Source organism: Triturus cristatus, chromosome 8 (genome assembly GCF_964204655.1).
Source record: "Triturus cristatus chromosome 8, aTriCri1.1, whole genome shotgun sequence".
Taxonomy (NCBI): Eukaryota; Metazoa; Chordata; class Amphibia; order Caudata; family Salamandridae; genus Triturus; species Triturus cristatus.
Genome location: NC_140591.1, coordinates 63,664,176 through 63,678,674, shown reverse-complemented (window position 1 = coordinate 63,678,674; position 14,499 = coordinate 63,664,176). Strand labels below are relative to the sequence as shown.

The window sequence follows — 14,499 nt, the reverse complement described above, 5'->3', positions numbered from 1 at the left end:
CCACTATATTTCCGCTGACTGCGGCCGCTCAACCATTTCATCTGGACTACCCCCTACGGTGGGACATGGATGAGGTTCGCTATCTGGGCATACTTCTTTCCCATGACCGAGAAGAGCTAATGCGGATGAACTATGGCCGTACGTTTGACCATATCCAGGCCTGCGTGTCCAGATGGATCACGCTGCCCCTCTCTTTTGCGGGCCGCTCATCCCTCATCAAGATGGTGGTTCTTCCGAAGCTCCTTTACCTTTTCCTGAATATCCCATATTACCCAGGCAAGTCCTTCTTTCAACTTCTGAGGTCTGAGCTTATTCGTCTGGTCTGGGGAGGAAAGAAGCCGCGTCTTTGTTGGGAGGTGTTGACTCGTCCATTCGCGCAGGGAGGGTTCGACCTGCCGGACTTTGAGATGTACTATTATAGTGCGCAAGCCCATTACATTCATCACTGTATTCGCCCCACTCCCTTCCTGCCACAGACGGCTGTGGAACATTGGCTGGTTGATCCTATCCCACTGGCAGGAGCAATACTCAGTACACCAGAGACGCGAACGGCATACCGCACCACGATTTTGAGTTCCATTCTGGCGTGGCGATACATCGCGAAGATAACCCGCACACCGCTGCTTTATTCTCCACTGCTTCCCCTGGCATACCATCCCCTGTTGCCCCTTTTACAGGAACAATTATTTAAGAACTTTATGGCCAAATTCCGCATTACAACATGGGGGGACCTCTATCATGACGGACAATTCCGCTCCCAGTCGCACATGTTCGCTAGCCTTGCTCCCACTCTCATGGACACATTCCTATATATTAGGCTTCGCAGTGGTATTCGAGCATTGACAGGGGAGTTTCCTAGTGAGCCACCCACGCTGGAACCCTTACATCAGTTACTCATGGCTACCACTCCGGCACACGCAGTCTCTACCATATACCACTCTCTACGCACTACACCAGACTCCTTGCCTTGCAGGGCACGTACCAAATGGGAGGAAGAACTAGGACTGCCCATAGATGACGAACTCTGGAGCTATTGCTGTTTACTAACAGAACATATCTCCTCCAGCAGCAGGTTCAGGGTAATTCATAATAGGTTCTTACATAGGCTCTATTGTACTCCAGCGCACATGCATAGGGTGGGCCTTCGGGAGGACGATCTTTGCTGGCGCTGCCGCGCTCCGGCAGCAGACTTCCTTCACATGACGTGGGGATGCCGGGAAATAGCCGACTATTGGCAACAAGTGGATTCCGGCATTTCGGAAATGATAGATGTCCCATTGGCACCCTCTCTGACGCAGGCACTCCTGGGCTACACAAAAACTATAAAAAAGCCGGTCCGCAGATTTGCCACAGTCGCCCTTCTCATGGTGAAACGGCTGATAGCCTGTAGATGGGGTTGGGGCAGAGCTCCCAAATTTAAGGATTGGATCAGAGACATGGTACACTGTCAGGATACTTTACTCCGATATGCAGAACTTCTGCCTTCCACATCTAGGCCGACTGACATCTGGGGTCCTCTACAGACATATCTGTTATCGCACCCACAGACATAACGAACTTTTCTGCTCGCTTAACCCTTAGCCTTCCAAGACACTACTCCTACTAAAGGGACGGAAACGGGGGTGGGTCGTTGTGGGTTGGGATTGGTGTCCTCCCTTCCTCTTGCTGGTGCTTCGCCATGGGTGGATCTCCTTCTATCCTTCTGCCAGGCAATACACTGGGATGTGAGGTGATACGGCCACCACACGCGACTAAAGGTCGCCTCGATACAACTGGTGCATATTACTATGGAAAGATCATTAAATGCAAAGTATTCAGTGTTTGATGGGTTGTGGTCGTTCATACTGACATGCTGATTATCATTCTTTCTTGTGCCGCAGCCGGCCCCTGGAGGGTTGTAGGCAGGCAGCTGTGTTCAACTTTCACTTTCATTCTCGTATCAAGCCGCCGGCCACAAGATGGTTGTAGGCGTGGGGCTGTGTATTCCGTGTTCATGCTGAATAAAGGTTTTTGAAAGTAAAAAAAAAAAAAAAAAAAAAAGAGGAAGTACACCACAGGACAGGACAATTTTGAAAACAAAATTCCAATTAGGGAGGCAACCTGGAGAAAACTCCAGTAAAAACAATCAGGTGTAGGTTGTGGCGCGCGCCAAACTGCTAACGAGTGGATGCAAGCACAGATTCAGGATCCCACCGCTGAACACCAACTTGTTGGACCTAAGATCCGGGGGTAGCCTGGCTCAAGTGGGAAGGCCTATACTCGTTAACATGTTGTGTTTGCATCACACTCGTCTCACACTCCAGCGCACCACCACCAAAAATGGCGCTACACCAAGAAGCTGGAAAAGGTGGAAAAGCTTTATCTTTCCTTATTTCTTGTTTCTTCTTCTTTTTCTTTCAGAACAAATTAATCAATTTGGCTTATAACCCCGTAGGGTCAAAATGTTTCACCAGTACTAGTTTGTCAGTATAGCAAGTTCACTAACGTCGTAAATGAAGTCATTAATCATTTCACCACCCACAGCAATTGCTTAGCACCTTGAATAGAGTCAATCGATTTAGTGCCGCACATAACAATGACTTTGCATTTTTAAATTAAGTAAAGAACTACACAGCCTCACATGGCACTGACATTACTTTGAAAAGGGTCAATAAATATTATGCTGTACATAGCATGGAAATTGCACTGCAAATATAGTCAACCATTACAAGGCCGCACTTAGCATGGGCACTGCTTTAAATAGGATCAATAAATATTATGCTGTACATAACATGGACATTGCACTGCAAATATAGTCAACCATTACAAGGCCGCACTTAGCATGGGCACTGCTTTAAATAGGATCAATAAATATTATGCTGTATATAACATGGGCATTGCCCTGCAAATGTTGTCATCCATTACAAGGCCGCACTTAGCGTTGAGGTGGCTCTGCCAATATTCGAGAGTTACAAGGCCTTTTATCCGATCCAAAGGTCAGGGGTTTCAATGCTGCATTTACGGACTTAAGGTGACTTAATTTCAGAGCCTGGTTGAGGGCTTCGTATTCCACTCAGGGGATTTTGCAGACTAAAACAGAGTTGGCCAGTTCGCCCCTTTCTTCACAACCCTTCCCTACTCCGGTGCCTGCCCGCAGTCTATCGCAGGGCGTACTGACTCTTGTTTCCCCCCCCCCCCAGGGGAGGGGCGTGCTCCGGACCTCACTAAGGTCTCCCGCCCTCCCCCGGGGGGGTTACCTTACTCTCCAGTCTTTCCGGAGGTCCTCACGAGCGTTCTTTGGCCTCCCGGCGATGTCCGGGCCGAGGGCCGCTGCACCCAGTCACAGCACAGCTGAAAGGGGTGTTGATGTTCGGAGCTCCGCTTCCTTCAGTCTTCGAGAGGTCACGCCCGCGGTCGCCTATGACAGCGCGACCGGCGGGGACACGACCAGATCGGCAAATTACGTGGCGGCGGGGGCGGCGTTTCGAAGTTCGCCCCCGTCACGTGCTCTGAGTTCCTGAGCCTCCGGCCTCACGCAGCTTCCGAGGAACTTCAGTGGCTCTCCCTCCTCACAACTGGCCTCACCTCAGGAGCTACCGCTACCCCGAAGGGGCCCCAGTCCTCCTCACAAGCTCCTCACGACAGGAGGGACGTTCCCACGGCCTCGGGCCGCAGCGGTGAGTGGTTCCTTAGGGGAGGGGGCCTCACACAGGGGTGACCAAAGTTAATGGGGGGATCTACGCTCAGAGGCAGTCAATCTGGACAGCAATCTTCCCGGATCTGGGTGCTGGTCACATTCCTAATCAGTAACGAACAGCGGACAGTTACTAGTTCTGGGTTTGACAGGATTTCGGACCTCCGCAGGGATGTAGATGATTTGGCCAGTGATGATAACTTTCTTCCCCTATTCCCTTCAGGGGTCCTGACCAGGCATAGAGCCCATCAGTTTGGTGTGGTCCCAGGGTCAGAGGCTAGAGGCAGGGTTAGGTCACAAGGTAGGGGGCAGCGTCAACCGGGGGGGGAAAAGCAGGCCCTAAGTACGGTCAGTTCCCCTCCTTCAGCACTCCTACCTCCCCACTCAGGTGCCTGGCTCCTGACTACCTCACCTCACACCTTCTACCTAAAATGGCCGCCGCCCCTCACCCCTATATATAGCCTGGGCCCTGACTAGCCAGAGTGTCCCAGAAGGTTCTGGAATCCCCCATGACAGCCTATGTCCCAGGTTCTGAGGTGACAGTTTAGGCCACCATTTTGTAGAGGAGACCTCATCCACCCTCCATTTTAGAGGAGCACCTTGCGCCTCATTCTCAATTAGTGAAAATGGGCACCCAGGGCCTCTACGTTAACACCAAAAAGTAGTTAGTGGACAGGAAAAAAAATTGAGGAGGACGAGGGAAAAAACATAAAAGGAGGAGGGAACTGCCAAAGGGCTGACAGGTCTAACACACATTCTCAGGACACAAAGAAATGTTTCAAGTAATCAAGTTTACTGAGCTTCACATAACGTGTTTCTGCTGTCCCGCAGCCTTGTTCACACGTAAAGTCACTACAGTGAAAGTGCTCTAAAGAAGAGTTACAAAATAAACATAGGATGGCTCTCCTGTGTTCGTTATCATATAAGTCGGCCATCTTGTAAGATATAAACATATATATTCAGTACATGAACATATTGTGTCTTGTATCCCAGAAATCAAGAAATAGCAATGCCTTCTCCAAATTCATGACGGAAAAGTACATAAATTCAACGGAAAGGTACATGTATACTATGTTGTATATTGTAACTTATTGCATACTGCCAAAGCACAAATCGATTCCTTAATATACTATGGGCCATAATGAAATACCCAAATCTCTGTACATACATATTGGTAAGCCCCAGAAAGCGAATCATTATCACTGAATGCGGAGACAATATTCATAAATATACCTAATCATAATAGTTACAGCATGCCAAGTAAGCGCCCAGTGCTCAACCCTGGGCATAATGAGGTAAATATGGCATAATGCTCAATGGAAGCCTCCCCCTCTTAAACCTACGTGGCATTGTACAATGTCAATCCCCTTCTGAGATATCCGGTAGTGCAAAGGTAACGTTTGTCACACACAAATAACGTGAGATGAATACTCTGAATTAGTGGTTGCTAATGTCGATTAGGACTGGACAAGATCTCAGGGTTGAGAGCACAGGCTACTCATGTAGACTAGTTAAGGGACTAGTGCCCGTGCTCACAACAGCTGCTGAAAATAATCACATAAAGGAAACAGGTAGTATCATTGCTCCATAGTCAACAGTTGTAGAAGCTCTCGAAAGCAAAGGTGTAAAGAAATCTTATCTGTGAAAGTACCACCACATAGTCCCTCTGAAGAAAAGGAGAGGAAGCCTGTGCAGGCAACACTGCTGTGGCAGAGTGGGTCTCTTCCTTTCCTCCTGTAACAAAAACAAATAAGATATATCTGTGAGATGAGATAAAAGCAATAATAACTGTAAAAATAAAAACAAACTGACAACATAGGGGAAACGAGTTGATGTATCAATACAGAATCTAAACTTCCCTAGAAGCTACAATGTACATGCAGGATTGGAAAGAAAAGAGAATAGTGCAGGTCTAGTTTTCACGTAAATGAACTCCTAGTTCCTCATCCAGGTTCAATCCTGAACTTTTTGTTTGAAAATCTATTATATATTTCTAGTCTTTTTTTCTGAGTTTAAGGGGTCCTGTCTCCTCCCCTGGGTGTATTCGGTTTTGCTCTATGGCAAACTATGTGAGTTGAGAGCTGTCTGAGATGTGGTTCCTCTGAAAACGGTGGGCTACTGGGTAGTGCGGATCTTGGTTAGTAATAGCTATCATGTGCTCCAGTACTCTTTTTTGCCCATCTGGGTTGTGCTGCCAACATATCTCAGTTTGCAGGGGCAGTCCAGGACATAGATAACATAAGACACGCTGCAAGTGTGGAATTGGGATATGCACTTTGTGTTATTCAGTCCTCCCACCCTGGTGTACTCCTTCCGCATATAGTTATTTCTACAGGCTTTATGATGACCTCATGGGAAACAAACCCTGTAGGATGGGTTCCTTAACTGTCATGGGCATTGTGATATCATTGTGGACTAACATATCCCTAATGCTGTGTCCTCTTCTGTAAGTTATCTTCGGTCTGTCTTGTATCGTATGTCCAATGGTGGGATCACTCGTCAGTATATCCCAGCTTTTGTTAAAAATACGTTGGATGTCCTTCAAACTATCCTTGTAAGTCAGGATAATTCTAGTGTTCTCTTCACTGTATTCCTCATCTCTAATCTTAGATGCTGATAGGATGCCCGTTCTTTATATTTTAGTGACTTTCATGATTGCTTTGTTAAGCACCCATTGTGGGTGCCCACCTTCTCTGAATCTTCCCAGTCATGATCTTTTGTTCTGCTATAAAAGCCTCATCAGTGTTGCAATTACGTCTTGCCCTCAATAGTTCCCTGTATGGAATACTCCATTTAATGGTTTCGAGGTGACTGCAAAGGGCATGCAGCAGACTTTTACCGGCTGTTTCCTTGCAAAACAGTTTAGTCTGTATTTTGTCATGTATGATTTCAATCCTGACATCTTAGAAGTCTACTGTCGTGTCACTGATAGTACGGGTGAGAAGAATATTGCACGTATTAGTGTTTAGGTTGTCAATAAAAGTATTGGCCTCCGCCTCTGTTTCTTTCCAAATGATGAACAGGTCATCTATGTACCACAACCACAATATGACCTGTTCCACCTCTGGAAAGATTGTTGTGTCTCTAAAGATTTCCTCTTCCCATTTTCCCAAGAAAACATTTGCAAAACTCGGGGCAAAGCATGTTCCAATGGCAGTCCCCAGGATTTGTTTGAATATGGTGCCATTGAAGAGCAAGATGTTCTTGAGGCAATACTTGATCATACTGAGAATCATGTCTGTATGTGCTAGACCCCTCCAGTAGCTTGTACTAGCCACAGGGACTGCCACCTCCCCAGGCTTATTACACCTCAGTGTGGGGGTGACACCGACCGTCCCACTGCCCCAGTGAAAGCCACCTCCCTGGGGCTTTAATTAAATATAGTGTAGGGGCAAGTGGACTACACACTGTCCCGGGGACCACCACCTCCCCGTGGCTTTAATACAATTCAGTGCGGGGAGCATTGTGAACCTTCCACAGCCCCGGGGACCGCGATCTACCCGGGCTTTAATATAATACATTGCTCAGGGGGATGCCCCTGAGCCCACTACCTCCCCAGGGCTTTATTGAAATTCCGTGCAGGCGACCTTGCAGACCCCCTGCAGTATTGCACGCTATGAAATGAGGCAGCCAAGTGAAGGAAATAATGAAAAGTTACTTGAAAGAGCAAATTCAAGGAAAGGTACAGAGAAGGAACTTAGGAGCAGGAAAGGAGGGGGAAGAACTGGCAATTCGGGGGGTGGGCGGGGCTGCATCACTGAAAAATACCTACTGCAATTCATAACAAATAGAAACTGAAAACAGGAAAGCCTTATTATCACTTTGTAATTCGAAAGAGTAGCAGAGCACATCCATGGAAATAGAAGGCATCCATGCACTGGTCCATGCAGCCCTATAAGTGTAACTTCCACATCCATAAGGCTTGAAAATGTAATGATGCTAGAAGCATCCAGAAACCTACAAGCTTCGGAAGTAGAAGATGCCCTATCATGAGCAGGACCAAGGTTTAGAAAGAGAACACTATGCTGAAACGATGAACAAATATAAGGCTGTAAATTTATAGAAGTAAAAGACAGACTGCACATTCTGTTATACAATCATCCACATGCCTATGGTATAGAAACTGAAAGAATATACCGGAAGCATCAGCAAATCAATACCATAGGCCTACAGAAATAGAAGCCATACCATCAGAGAGCCATCCAAACAAGCAAGGCCTGGAAATGGAAGTATCTACACACCTAAGGCATAGAGAAATAACAGTAAAAAACATAATATAATGGATTGAACGACACAAGGCTGGGAAATCTCTGTAGTCAATGTTTAGACAGCAGTTTTCATATACAATCAGTTAACATTGCAACAGCCATATGCTGCGTGTAATCTTTGCACTGCATTATGTGGCCCAAACTCTGTCTAATGATGTGGAGAGGTTGAGCTCTGCTTAACTCCCCTCAGATCCTCAAGTGTCCAGATTTTCTACTGCTTGTCAAGTGTGAAGAAATATTTGAAATTTACATATGAAAAGAAATCCAAAATAACACACATCAAAATTCGAACAACTGGACCCGAGCTTTCGACACCGCATTAAAAAATCTGAAAGCAAAGAGTTATGGGATAGGGCACTCCCACACGATCCCTTTAAGAAAGTCATCAGTAAACAATTGAGAAGGTTGTCGTGGCTCGAAGACAAAGAGGACTTTAGAAAAGAGAGGCATGCCTGGACAGCGATTGACACTTACCCTCAGAAATATCTTACAACATTACTTAGATTGTTCTGCAAAAGTAAGCTAAGTCATTTACAATTTGGCCTATGTCAAACAATAGAATACATCCCCAAAAGGCAACCCAAACCACCGAATACAGAGTGCAGACTCTGCCAATGACACGAAGAAAGTCTGACACACATCCTGTTGAGCTGTCCGTTTTTATTAACGGAAAAAATAATCTTATTGACAATCATTTTTTCTTTGTGTGGTATCAGATCATGTTGGCACGCCTTTCTATTCTGTGTGAAAGGAGAGTCTCCACAAATAATAGCAGCCTTTATAAAATGTTCTCTCAAAGCGGAGTGACTATTGGCTGATGAACATAACATAAGGCTGGCACCACCGAAAATGTACCCAAACAGAGTGGTTCAATGTAATGTCGACATCTTCAGAAATTTGGTATGTGGTAATATTTTATCTTAAAGTGGAGCGGCCACTGAGTTGCAAAGGCGCTGACGAACATAACACAAGGACAGTACTACAGAAATGTTACCGAAGCCTCTGACGAACATTATGTAAACTCGGCATTTCTAGAACGTTTCTATGGGAGTCATTTTGCTCATTATACTATGCAATAGCCGTGGATAGAGACAATTTAACTCAAAATCCTCAAATTCCGTAAGACGTATTACTAGATAGGAAGGCACGAGACTGGCAGTGTATTATTTAATGCCCTTCAAGCCTAAAGACAACTCACATATGGCATCGTATTACGTACAAGAATGTATTTTAATAAACTGACAAAAAGATTAAGAAGATTAGATGTATATAATCGTTTTAAGACGCTAGTATTAATATCTTTTATGTATTTTAGCGTTGCACAAAATCAAATTGTTGAAAATTGATCTATAAAAATCTGTGCATTTCTTAACGTTTTACTTATGTAAAATACTATGGTTTTTGTTAACTGAAATAAAATGACCTTTGACCCTTTGAGATGAGCCATCTGAGAGCGGCTCCTTGGATGCCTGTGTTGTGTAGCTTTGTGATGAGTGTGTGGTGGGAGACTGTATCGGTTGCCAATAGGTCTAGCAGGGTCAGAGCTCATGCTATCATAATTGTCTAATATTGCTCTCTCTCATAGACGAACATGTGATTCACCTTGCTCTCCTATCTGGGGGTTCATAAATTACTTACTCTTGAGGAGCACCTGAAAAACGGAACCTCTAAGGGGAGTCATGCTTATGTCTCTCCATCCCATAAGCTGCAGTTTGGGCCACATAATAAGGTGGTTAGACTGAAAATAACATGATAATTGAATGTATATGTACACTGCTAAGCCAACATTGACTAAGGATTCCCAGCCTGACAACAGGGAGTAATTCAAGCATGTGAATCTTTAAAAATACCAGTGTTGGAGAATTTTATTAACAGGTAAGTAACATTTTGTTACCCGCGATCTTGGACCCACTAAACTCAAAGGACCGCACAATGGGGTACCCTATTCCCTTATGTACACATACCATTCACACCAAAAATTCATAACGCAATTTGCTGGTACAAGAGGTTCAATTTACGAGAACTGTGGTGACTTTAAAAAGGGAGGGTTGCGAGGCTGCCACTCACCACAGCTGCAGTTAAAATGTTTATACAGCTGCTTCTAACTGCCAATTGCATCTTTTTCTAATTAAGTGGAATTATTCTTCCCTACTAATTGTGAGGATACACTTGGTATGTAACTCTTCCTTCTACCCTCTATTGTCCCTACAAAATCATCCTGAACCCTTGCTGTCTGGTAACACATGCACTAAGTTCTCCCTGAGGCCATCACCCCACTGTTCTTGCCCCGCCAAGTACATCCATTAGGCATGATCAAGCTGATAAGCAAGCTGAGCTAAGCTAGAGCTTTACTTCTGATTAAACAATGCAGGACCTCAAAGGCTGCTCTGAGGATCTAAATGCTAACCTCGGACTATGAGTAATGTATAGTTTGTATTTGCATTGACTTTATTCATTCATGTGTAGGGGTGCCCACTCCATGTTACGCTTGTAATGTGGAGTTCTGTCAACTCTCCTCCAACCTCTATGTGGCAAAGATTTTTCTTGCGTGTGGCTCGCCAACACTTGACAAAATGTTCTCAATGCGGTCTGTCGCGGTTAGTCGCTACAGTTTGCAGTGAAATAGCTGCCGCTCAAGGTGAGAAAGCTGCCTCTCGAATAGAAAATCTATTCGAGCAGCAACAAAGAAGTAGCACCCTCTGGCGCTCTGCATGGTGGTGTTTGCACTGATTTTACAGTGAGGAACAAGCTCCTGGCACAAAAAATCAGCGCGACATGCTGATTCCACCCACTTGCCAAACTCCACGGAATCTCGCTGAGTTTTTTTGTAATTCCATGGAATTTCGCAGAGTGACACTCCACGATTTCCAATCACACATCCCTAGTCATGTGTTTATATGGATATATACACATATACACACACACACACACATGGGAATAGCATTAACATGTATGCATGTTAAATTAACCACATCACTGAGACTGCATTCCTCACCGCTAACAACAACGTCCACTCCCTCCTTGACCAGGGTGAAACCACAGACCTCATCCTACTGGACCTCTCGGCCGCCTTTAACATCATGTCCCACCGCACCCTTATCCTAAGACTCCACATCGCCAAGGCACTGGACTGGATCCTCTTCTTCCTGACTGGCAGAACACCACGAGTCAAACTACCCTTGTTCCTCTCAGAGCCTACAGAGATCAGGTGTGGAGTACCCCAGGGCTCCTCCCTGAGATCCACCTTCTTCAACATCTACATAGCTCCCCTCACAGCCATTATCAGAAGCCACGGACTCAACATCGTCTCCTTTGCCGACAACACCCAGCTGATCAGCTCTCTCACCAACAAACTCACAGCCACCAGAATACACTTTCACAATGGAATGAAGTCTGTCACTAACTGGATAAAAGACAGCTGCCTCAAGCTCAACTCGGACAAGACCAAAGTTCTCATCCTGGGACCAGTTGCCTCAGCCTGAGATGACTCCTGGTGGCCCACCACACTAGGAACCCCTCCCACCCCTACGGACCACATACGCAACCTCAGCTTCATAGTGGACTCCTCGCTCTCAGTAAACATCCAAATCAACATAGTATCCTCATCCTGTTCCCACATGCTCTGCTTGCTTTGAAAAACTTTCATGTGGCTCTCCACAGAATCCAGAAAGACGGTCCCTCACTCATTCATCACCACTAGACTTGACTACGGCAACGCACTCTACGCCAGTGTCACCCAGAAATAGCTCAGGAAACTACAAAATGTCCAAAACGCTGCAGCCAGACTGGTCCTCGACATCCCCCGCTGCAGCCACATGACACAACACCTCCGACAACTCCACTGGCTCCCAATCATCAAGAGAATCATCTTCAAGCTCCTCACACACGCATACAAGGGTGTCTGCGACGTAGGACCAGAATATCTAAACCACCACCTCACTTTCCTCACACTAGCCAGACAACTCCGCTCCACCCAACTCGCTCTGGCCTTCGTCCCAAAGATCTACAAGACCAGAACCAGAGGAAAATCCTTCTCCTACCTCGCCACCAAGACCTGGAACACCATGCCCCTCTAGCTCAGGCAATCCAGGTCGTTGACCCAATTTAGGAAGGACCTCAAGACCTGGCTTTTCGACTGAACGTCCACACCCAGATGGATCAGTAGCCCCTCACCCCCCAGCGCCTTGAGACCCTCAAGGGTTAGTAGCTGCGCTTTACAAATGAAGTATGCATGAAATATGATGTGGCTCAGACAAATACTTAAGAGGAAAAGATGTTACACATACAGTTGCTAATTGATCAAAATATTTTAAATAAGCATATCATTTGACAAAATTGTGGGCATTTGTAAAATAAAGTTCTGTTTTATAGTTGATGTCTGTAGCCTAAATATGTGTGAACAGTGACTTTGGGTGATACAATTATTAGGGGTAGGCGGAACTCGCTAAGTTTCATAGTAGAATTCCACTAAGTTACATGAAAACTCAGTGGGATTTAATGGACTGCCGTGAATGGACACAAATAGGCATTTAGCGCTGATTTTTAGCGCTGGGAGATTGTTCTGCGCTGTAAAATCGGCACAAACAGCATCACACATCACAGCATGCCAGAAGGGCGCTGCTTCTTTGCTGCTACTCAACTAGATTTTCTACTCGAGCTGCAGCTTTCTCACCACGAATGGTTGCAGACATTCGTGTTGAGAAAATATCACCAGGTGCCCTCCTAGTGCCTGAAAATCACACTATGGGATGCCAATTCTCGCTCGCCCACTTACTGTTGGTCAGCAAGGCATAAGAAAAAACCCTGCCAAGTGGCGGTTGGTGGAGTTTGGCCAGAACACCGTGTCACAAGTGTAACACGGAGTGCCGGTGGAGCAGAATTTATCAACCACGCCTAATTGTTATATGGACCAAAATAAGGTTTCTTACAATACATAAAAACAACTCTCTGGTAATTCTTCTTTTAGATATATTTCTAACAGCCCTTCCATACCTTGAACATCCTTTTTACCTATAGATCTCTTGAACAAATTCAGAGCTGAGTCACTCTTCCGGTCATTTATTGATATACAGAATATCTCCTTGTCTCTTTTCAGAGATGCAAAGGCCTGTGTGGTGCATGGTACAAGCCTGAAGGATATGAGCCAGCAAAGCATTGACGATATCCTGCGAAACCACACTGAGCTTGTGTTCGCCAGGACCTCTCCCCAACAAAAGCTGATCATCGTGGAGGGATGCCAGCGGCAGGTACATGGTGGAAGCTGTCTGCTGGCCTCTCTATGCAGCCGCATAAAAGAAACATATCCAATCATTTTCTCAGTAGGGCTATACTCCGATACTGTTTGACAATAGTGCATAGGTGAAAGCAAAGCAGACTTGACTTCTGGTATAGACTTGAAAACTCCCTGCCCTGGGGCTTGATAACACTAGTCAAAGCTATCATTTCCAGGTTTTGGTAAGTTTTTCATACTGGGTAGCTAATCTGCATGAGTTTTAAACGCTATAATATTAATCTTGTGGGACATCGATAGCTACCCTAGGTGTATATTTCAAGTGTTTTTTTAGTGCATCTCTAAATCCTATCTAGTATGAGGATGAGTCGATGCCCAATGAACAACTCGGAAGGCTCAGATGTATTCTAAAATGAAAGGGGTAAGACTTTAGTAGTCAGGGGTGCTTCAATATTCTAGCCCAATATAGAAGGAAAGTTTTCCTTTTGTTAGCCAAATGGCGAAATCCTCATATTCTAATATTAATGTGTTTCAGGGCGCTATCGTAGCTGTAACTGGTGATGGTGTGAACGATTCCCCAGCCTTGAAAAAAGCGGACATTGGTATTGCAATGGGCATTGCTGGTTCGGATGTGTCCAAACAAGCGGCTGACATGATCCTTTTGGATGACAACTTCGCCTCCATTGTGACTGGTGTGGAAGAAGGTGAGTATCTAGGGGACACAAAGGATTGTGACAAGTTTTATGAACACCATAAGTACCCTGCAGATCAGGTTATTGCTGGATGTCTGTCATGGTCATGCTGGGCAATACTTTCTATTGGTAACCTACTAGGGATACACAATGACAAGTTGTGCTACATTGTTCAACACTAAATGGAGTCCCTTCTTTTTAAGGTTAGTAGAGTGTGATTGGGGATTAAGATACAACACTGTCTTCAAGCATTAAAATGTAGTTTTTCACTCTTTAGGTCGACTGATCTTTGATAACCTGAAAAAGTCCATCGCCTACACACTGACCAGTAACATCCCAGAGATCACGCCCTTCCTCCTCTTCATCGTCATCAACATCCCACTGCCACTTGGCGTCATCACCATCCTCTGCATTGACCTGGGCACAGACATGGTGAGAGTGCATGGCCAGTTAACAACTCCTTACTCTTTACATTGAAATTTGGAACAGGAGTAAACTATTGCTTCAGCGCACACATCTATTGAGTTAGGCACCAGAGGATTCATGAAACTAATACATTTTGAACCTCCAGGTACCAAATACACACAATAAATGTTTTATATATAGGATATGCCAATGATTAATATGTGGGAATGA

General features: G+C 45.3%; 1 protein-coding gene across 1 annotated transcript in view; it reads left to right on the top strand.

The window, feature by feature from the left end:
- LOC146801335 (sodium/potassium-transporting ATPase subunit alpha-1-like) overlaps nucleotides 1-14,499 on the top strand; it is a 2,293,178-nt gene that overhangs the window by 1,771,482 nt on the left and 507,197 nt on the right. Inside the window, exons 15-17 of the mRNA XM_085623701.1 lie at nucleotides 13,037-13,187; nucleotides 13,707-13,875; nucleotides 14,141-14,295. Of these exons, the coding sequence (XP_085479827.1) occupies nucleotides 13,037-13,187; nucleotides 13,707-13,875; nucleotides 14,141-14,295 (475 nt within the window). The remainder of the gene's footprint in view (nucleotides 1-13,036; nucleotides 13,188-13,706; nucleotides 13,876-14,140; nucleotides 14,296-14,499) is intronic.